Below are 8,807 nucleotides of genomic sequence, written 5' to 3' on the forward strand. Positions count from 1 at the left end.
TGTCTGAAGGTCAATTTATGTATAAAACCATTAATGAGAATTGGAGTATGTTTGAATGGCTAGCTAAAGATACTTATGATTGGGAGATGGCTAATCATGAGATGTATGACCATTTTAATGGTGCGAACTCATTTGAAGAATGTGATGATAATGTTTTGGATTCTAATGTTTCGAGTTTTGGTGATGCAAATTGTCAAAATTCCCCAACTATTTTCTTGGATTCCAATTTTATGTCATGTACTCCTTATGATGTGGCTAATGTGCATAATGTTGACACCTCTTCTCATTGTGATTTTCGAAATTTCTCCCATCCTCAAGAACCCAAGTCTTCTTTAGAGATCGCTCTAGAATGTTTTTTGGAGGGTTGTGAAGAGATTTCTAAGAATCTAATGGACATAAAGAGCAATTGTACATCCATGAATCATCTTAGTGAAGCTTCCAGGGTTCAAATGAATGAAAATGAAAATTTTGAGAAATCTCTTCTTGAAAAACCTTTGGTTGATGACCCTATTTTTCTAAATATCATCAATTTGTATAATGAGCCTAATGTACCTTTAATTATGAATAATGACAAAGTTGATGATTGTTTGTTGAATTCCACTAATGATATAAGTCTACTAAAGTCCAAATATAATGTTGATGGTATTCTTCAATTTGATTATATTGATGATTATTCAAGAGGTGTTGAGGATAATTATCAATTTGGAAATAGTAGCCTAGATATTCATGATAAATTTTGGGAAAGTAAGGATAAAAGGTATGAAGTGGAGGAAAGTCCCTCTTTTGAGGACCACAGAGTTGAGAGTGAGGTGATTGTTGAGTCTTTACCAATTGACCATTCTTTTTTTGAGCCTCATGTCCCTTTCTCAAAAACTCTTGATATTATTGTCTCATTTCCAAGCCTTTTCCCCACTTCTCTTCCCAAGTTCACTTCACATGAGCCTCTTTGTACTTCATTCTATGATTTACATGATCAATTTCTAACCAACGATACTCAATTGGGTGAATTTGATGTAAATATGGTTTTTGATTTACCAAATGAATCTCCAATAAAGTGTTTTGTTGATAGTTATACTTTTATTTTTCCTTCTTCTTTTCAATCTAGGACCTTTTTTAGATCTTCTCATTTTTATTTTAGGAAACTTTGTAGATTAATGTATATCCTTTTCTTCTTCTCTTTAAATTTTCTTCTTATTTTTATGGTTGCAATTTGTGAAATGTGCTCAAGTGCATATGATAAGCTCCTTAGGAGTTTGTCAAATTACTTACTAGCTAAGGTCTAGCCAAAGACCGAAAAGAAAGGCAATTTTTATTTATTTATTTATTTATTTATTTTTGAATAACGATGTGCATGGATTTTAATTGTTTGATGATTTGAACTAACGAGCTTTATAAAATGATTCTGAATTAGGTACTCTTTATCACTCCATTCCAAATTACATCATATAGTCTCAAATTCACAAGAATTTTGGAGTTTTTGCTACATTGGAAAGACGCAACATACTCTACAAAGTTTTGAAGAATTTATGAAGAATTTTGCATCAAATTGAGTAATATCTCTTCCTCTCTTCATCCCTTCTCAAGCTATTGATTTTATAATTATTTTTGCCATTCATTGGTTGCTTGTTAAAGAGTTTGGTTTGGGGGCTAGATTTTATTGTTGTGGTTTTTTGTTGTAGTTATGGATGTTGGATTAGAGGTACTTGTTGAGATTGATTGTGTTCCCTTCCCTCCCTCCCTCCCCCTTGATTATCTCTTCAAAGCATTGAGGACAACGCTTCGTCTAAGCTTGGGGGGGGGGGATAGCTTCACACTTTCATGAAGAGGGGTTGATTGTTAGTTTGATGCTTGAATTCGTTCATAGTTGTACATTTGGATATTCATGGTCTTCTTTATTTTTCGTTAATATAACTTTAAAAAAATTAAAAAATAAAAAAAATAAAAAAAAATTGCCAGGGATGAGACTCAAATGACGATTATATGTTTTGCTTGCTTGACTCTTGAGTGATGAGTAAAAGTTTTTTTAGAAGAGTGTGTGCACGAGTTGGGGTCATTTAGAGGTCTATTAATCTTGATTGCATTGGAGTATATGAAATGAAAGCCAATGAATGCTCAATTGCACGCCTAGTATAAGATATTGTCTAATTTGCTCAAGTAGGATATGTTTGAATAAATTTGTGGTCCCTTGTGCCCTTGATGTGTCCCCTTTCCTCCCCGAAATGAAACTCTATTAGGGAATTGGTTCTACTTGTATCATGTGTAATAAGTGGCGTAATAAGCCACACGTTCTCAATAAAGAAAGAGCTGCTCACAGTTAAAAGAGGCGAGGGCATTGAAAATTGAAAAAAAAAGAAGAGCATAAAAAAAGGGGAGAACAAAAACTACCCCAAAACTTCTAAAAAAAAAAATTTCTCTTCTTTAGAGGTCAACTCGTGGATGCCTCCCACACCTTGTTTGCATTGTTGTTTCTTATGAAATTCCCGAGTTAGAGTGTAGTTAAGGGGCCTTGGGTGTGCATTTTGGGAGGTGGACTAGCATTTTGAGATTTTATAACCGAAAGAGGGCTTGTTACAACTTTGGAATATCTAGGTGTGCTCTAATGAACTAGTAAAAGGCCAAAGGAAGTATCCTAGTGCAACCTTGTTTAGTTCTCCTCTCTACCCCCAACTCATGTGTACATTTGTATGATTGGTAATTCTTGAAAGTTGTTCACTTGTCTTGCTTGTGTCTCATATCCCGATGAGTTGGCTTGGGCGAAAAATTGAAATTGTGTGATTTTTGACGATGTGTTGTGGATTGCGTGAGTTGTGGGGCAAGCTCATTGGAAACCCTCACGAGATAAAAACTCTTCCTCTAGGGCGACTTAGAGGTTTAAATTGCTTCTCACTTGCGCTTAAAGTGATAGTGGTGGCTACCATACGGATTAGTGTGTATATGCATTCTCCTTGTTGCCCCTCCTTGTTTAGATTCTAGCACGTTATTTCCCTTCTTTGGTTTGACATTATTGTTTTTCTCGAGGACGAGCAAAAGCTTAACTTGGGGGGATGTGATAACTTGTTATTTTGTATGATTTTAAAGTGATTTTGACCCTTAGAATTGTGGGAAATCAATGCTTAGTTCACTAATTATTCTATTTTTATGCATTTTTTGTGTATCATATGCTTCACGGGTTTGCTAGTGTTTTGGTGCATATTTAGGTATAAATATGGCACTTTGAAGCTTTTGGACAAAGAAGAAAAGAAGTTGGAGACAAGAAGAGGAAATAAGGGAGCTATGGAAGAATGAAAGAAGCAAGGAAAAGTGTACAAGAGTGAAATAAGAGCATTTGGAAGGGTTTTGGAAGGATTTTTTCACTAAGGTCAACTTCAAATGACTATAACTTTTTTTCTACTCAAGTTTTTGAAGTGATTCAAATTGGAGATTAAAGATCATCTCAAGAGCTATCCAACAACTGCTTACATGCCTTATTCCAATGAGTAATGAAGAATTTATGACCTTTCGAAATGAAGCTGTTTCGCCAGAAAAAGCTGCACGTCCGTGCCAATTGATGCACGTCCGTGCAAGGTCAGGCAGTAGCTATTGTTCTCATTTTAACAGGTCTGCACGTCCGTGCAACCTTTGGCACGTCCGTGCCGACCTGTAGACGGGCCGATTCTTGGTTTCTCCGTCCTTTTACTTGGGGGTTATATAATATCCCTTTAGCTTCATTTGTAAGGGGGAGATCTTCTTTGTTTATTTTTAGCTTAGGTTAGGGTTTTTAGAGAGAGAAACTCTCATTTTCTAGAGAGAGAAAGTGAGAAAATCTTGTTGAAAGCTTGGAATATGAAGAATTGAAGGAAGGGGACTTGAAGATTTGGATACTCCTTGCAATATCAATGAGAATTTCTTACTCTCTCTCCTATTTTGTTATTATATTTACTTATTTTTGTATCTTTTCATCCTTAATTACTTTTTTATGTTAGATTAGTGTTTGTTTCATGTTCTTAGTTGTTAATTCCTTTAGTTTTGCAATTTATTATGATTTGTGAGTAGTTCTTTTACTTGGGATTGTTGAAATCATTGATGAATTCACAAATACTTGTTTGTATGTGTTGATTTAGCTAATGTGGGATGTTAATTAGTTGAGCTTAAGTGGTTTCATTGTTAGTTCTTGTAAGTGGCCATTGCTAGAACTATTTATCTAAGCTTTCTCAACGAAGGATCGAGAGATGAACTTGAGTTAGCTCCCTTATGCTTGATTGACCCGAAATGCCATGAGAATAGGAATTTCCGATCAAGGGAATGTTTATGTCATCGTGATTATGCTTTAACACTTGTTTTATGCTTTGTAACCACGAGAGTAGGTTGTATTCATGATTCAAGTAATCCCTCTAGCTTGAAAGAGTAGTTGGGGTCCTTAGATGACTTCCCCTAATTTATCCCCAAATTGCTATGTCTTGTATGTTAAATTGTAGTTTGTGAACGACTTAATTGGTGGATACCTTCCCGAGATCCTCTTTATTATTGTTTGTAGTTTTTCTTCATAACTCATAACCCAAAAAGACTTGACTTAGCTTATCACAAATCGATATTTGTTAGTGCTCCCCTTAGTCCTTGTGGGATCGACCCTTACTTACCCTTTCTACCCATTAGAGAGACCAAGTTAGGTTTTTATCTTTGGTAGGCTCGACGACAGCTTATCAGTCCCTATGGTACATTTTCTTTTCGTCGTATGCCTTTTGGTTTATGTAATGCTCCTGCTACTTTTCAGCGTTATATGATGTTTATTTTTTTTTCTGATTATAGAGAGAAAATTATGGAAGTGTTTATGGATTATTTTTCTGTTTTTGGATCATCTTTTTATAATTGTCTAGCTAACCTTTCTTTAATTTTGCAACGTTGTGAAGAGACTAATTTAGTTTTGAATTGGAAAAAGTGTCATTTCATGTTACAAGAAGGTATAGTGATTGGGCATAAAATTTCTGCAAAAGGCATTGATGTAGATCGTGCGAAAATAGAAGTAATTGAAAAACTGCCACCTCCAATTAATGTTAAGGGTTTTTATAGACTTTTCAGTTAGGATTTTTGTAAGATTTCTAAACCCTTATGTGATTTGCTGAACAAAGATGCTCCCTTTGATTTTAATTCTGATTGTTTGCATGCATTTAACAAATTAAAGCAAGAGTTGATTTCAGCACCTATAATGATAGCTCCAGATTGGAATTTCCCTTTTGAATTACTGTGTGACGCAAGTGATTATGCTCTTGGTTCTGTTTTAGGGCAAAGAAAAGATAAAAGTTGCATGTAATTTATTATGTTAGTAAAATACTCAATGATGCTCAATTAAATTACACAACTACTGAAAAAGCTGTTGTGTTTGCTATGGATAAATTTAGATTTTATCTTATAGGGTCTAAGGTAATAGTTTTCATAGACCACTCTGCCTTAAAATACTTGTTAAGTAAAGAGGAACCTAAGCCTAGATTAATTCATTAGATTCTTTTACTACAATATTTTAATTTAGAAATTAAAGATAAAAAAGGCATTGAAAATATTGTTGCAGATCACTTATCTAGATTGGAAATTGATAAAAATTCTAAAATACCTATAAATGAAACATTTCCTCATGAACAATTGATGGCAATTGCTAGTATTCCTTTATATGCTGATTTAGTAAACAATCTAGTAAGTGGTATCATTCTTTCAAATCTAAGCTATCATCAAAAAAAGAAATATTTGTGGGATTTTAAACATTATTTTTGGGAAGAGCCTTTGTTATATAGACTTTGTGCTGATAGTCTCATTAGAAGATGTGTTTCTAAAGAAAAAATTTCATAACATATTGTATCATTGTCACTCTTTAGAGTGTGGTGGCCATTTTAATACAAATAAGACAGTAGCTAAAGTTTGGCAATCTGGTTTTTATTGGCCTACTATGTATAAAGATGCTAGAGACTATGTTAGCAAATGTGATAGATGCCAACTAGTAGGTAACATATTAAAAAGAAATGAAATGCCTATGAATATTATGCTTGAAGTTGAGGTGTTTGATGTGTGGGAATTGATTTTATGGGTCCCTTTCCCTCTTCCCATAACAATAAATACATTTTAGTTGCTGTTGATTACGTTGCTAAATGGGTAGAAGCTATAGCTAGTCATTCTAATGATTCAAAAGTTATTTTGAAGTTTCTTAAAAAGGATATTTTTTTTTTCTAGTTTTGGTGTTCCCAGAGCGATTCTAAGTGATGGAGGCTCTCATTTTTATAATAAGCCGCTTGATTCTCTTTTAAAAAAGTATGGGGTGAAACATAAAGTTGCATTAGCTTATCATCCCCAAACCAATGGTCAAGCAGAGCTTGCTAATAGAGAGTTAAAGCAAATTCTATAACTATTAGTTTAATTTGATCATTGGTAATTCAATCATTGCTACATTATATATGTTTAATCCTACAATTAGTTTAATTTCATTGTTAAGGGTAATTGGCAAAACCCGAAACCTAGAATTATTTCTCATACTTGTTTGCAACTTTAATTATATCATTTATAGTTTTAGTAGTACAAGGTGAGCACCTTCTCTGGAGCCATGGAAAGAGCTGAAAGGATCATTGAATCTAGTGAGTTGTGCAAGGCACCCGTGACAAACAACAAGGGGAAGAGGAAGCAAGAAAATAACTATCATGAGAACAAGATTAAGAGGCCTAGGAGGGCTGAGAGTGATGATGAATGACTCAAGTACAATGCTTATAGGCGTGAGATATATTTGGACATAAAGCACAAGGTTATCCTCCCCAAGCCTAACCCAATGAACATGCCGATAAAGCAAAGAAATAAAAAGCTTTGGTGTGAATACCATAAGGAGTGCGGTCACACCACCCATAACTGTAGAGAACTTAAGAAAGCCCTGAATAAGCTAGCTGAAGAAGGAAAGATTAACAGATATCTCAAGTCCCCCCTGAAGGATAAGCAAAGAAGCAAGGCTTCCAAGGAGGTGCAGGAAGCCCAGAGCTCAGCTGACACCAACATGAGCATCAATGTCATAGCCGGAGGATTTGCCTCCGGGGGTTTGTCTAACAGGGCACGCAAGGGTCATTTGCGGTCGCTCGAAGAACCTGTCTATGATGTCGACACTCCCTCATCCACCCTAACGGACCCCCCCATGGTGTTCGGGGATGATAATGTTAAGAAGATTCAAAGGCCCCATGATGACCCCCTAGTGATCCATATGAAGGTGGCTAATGCTAAGGTCAAGAAGATATTGGTGGATAACGGGAGTTCAACGGACATTATTACATGGAAGTGCATCGAGCAAATGTATTTTGGAAGAAAAGACCTCACACCCCTGGAGAAACCATTAGCTGGTTTTGGGGGGAAGCATGTGTACCCCTTAGGAACGATCAAGCTGCCTGTTCGTTTGGGTGAAAAGAAGAAAGGGAGGAGCTTGGTACACACTTTCTTAGTTGTGGATACCCCTCTGCCATATAACATGATCATTGGCCGACCCCTTCTCAACAGGGTCAAGGCCGTCATCTCAACCTATCACTTACTCCTTCAATTTGAGACCGATGATGGATCGGTGGGGAAAATATATGGAGATCAGTTTGAAGGAAGGAAATGCTATGTAGAAAGCTTGAAACAACCCGAGAGCTCCGTCAATTAGGAAGAAAGGGGGCCAAGCGGAAAAAAATGGATATTGATGAACCCCAGCTCCTCGTAATGAACATCTATATGTCCGAGAATCCTAAGCAATACGGTAGGCCTAGGCCTACTAAGGAAGATGAAAGCATACCTTTGGGGGATGACTCCGCTCGTACTGTGAGAGTGGGAAAGAACTTGGACCCCCAGCTCAAGGAAAAAATCATTCAAGTACTTAGAGAATTCAAAGACATCTTCGCTTTTACAGAAGATGAGATGCCGAGCATATACCCCGAGGTGATGACCCACGAGTTGAACATCAAGGAGGGCCACAAGCCCGTCAAGCAGAAAATCCAACATGCTGGGCTGAAGAGAAACAAAGCTGCAGCCGCTGAGGTCAAGAACCTTCTCGAAGCGGGTTTCATTCGAGAATGTACACTGAGTGGCTATCAAATGTTGTGCTTGTTAGAAAGCCAAATGGCTCTTGGCGTATATGTGTAGACTTCACACATTTAAACAAGGCATGCCTGAAGGATGATCATCCTTTGCCTAAGATTGATAGGTTAGTAGATTCGACCGCTGGTCCCGCCCTCCTAAGTTTCATGGATGCCAATGTGGGGTATCATCAGATGCCCATGTCAGAAAAGAATCAAGCCCACAAGGCCTTCATCACTAGTCAAGGGGTATACTGCTGTAATGTGATGTCATTCGGCCTGAAGAACGTCGGGGCTAACTACCAGCGCCTGATGAACAAAATCTTTGAAGGGCAGGTAGGCCGGAATGTTGAGGCCTATGTTGATGATACGATTGTGAAAAGCAAGGAAAGCCCATAACACAGATCATACCTAAGGGAAACATTCACCGCCCTTAAAAAATATAAAATGAAGCTCAACCCCAGCAAGTGTGTTTTCAGGGTATAAGGTGGAAAGTGTCTGGGTTTCATGGTTAATCAGCGGGGTGTCGATGTCATCCCCGAAAAAATTCAAGCCATTCTTGACATGGAATCCCCCCCGGAATGTAAAAGAAGTGCAACGCCTTATAGGCTACCTAGTCGCACTAGGGTCGTTCCTATCCCGATCAGCTGATAAGAGTTTATCATTTTTCAAGACATTCAAGAGGCCCAAGTTCTTATGGCATGAGGAAGTAGTGAAAGCCTTCCAGCAATTGAAACATTTGATGAACACCCGAAATTAGTC

At 37.0% G+C, this 8,807-nt stretch overlaps 1 protein-coding gene across 1 annotated transcript; it reads left to right on the top strand.

Moving 5' to 3' along the window:
• The first annotated feature begins 6,787 nt into the window (after window positions 1-6,787).
• On the top strand, window positions 6,788-7,636 carry LOC110704120. The gene has a single exon (XM_021881897.1). It carries the CDS (start codon window positions 6,788-6,790, stop codon window positions 7,634-7,636), a length of 849 nt encoding a protein of 282 aa, XP_021737589.1.
• The last annotated feature ends 1,171 nt before the right edge of the window (window positions 7,637-8,807 follow it).

The sequence above is a fragment of the Chenopodium quinoa genome, unplaced genomic scaffold (assembly GCF_001683475.1).
Source record: "Chenopodium quinoa cultivar QQ74 unplaced genomic scaffold, ASM168347v1, whole genome shotgun sequence".
NCBI classification, from domain to species: Eukaryota; Viridiplantae; Streptophyta; class Magnoliopsida; order Caryophyllales; family Amaranthaceae; genus Chenopodium; species Chenopodium quinoa.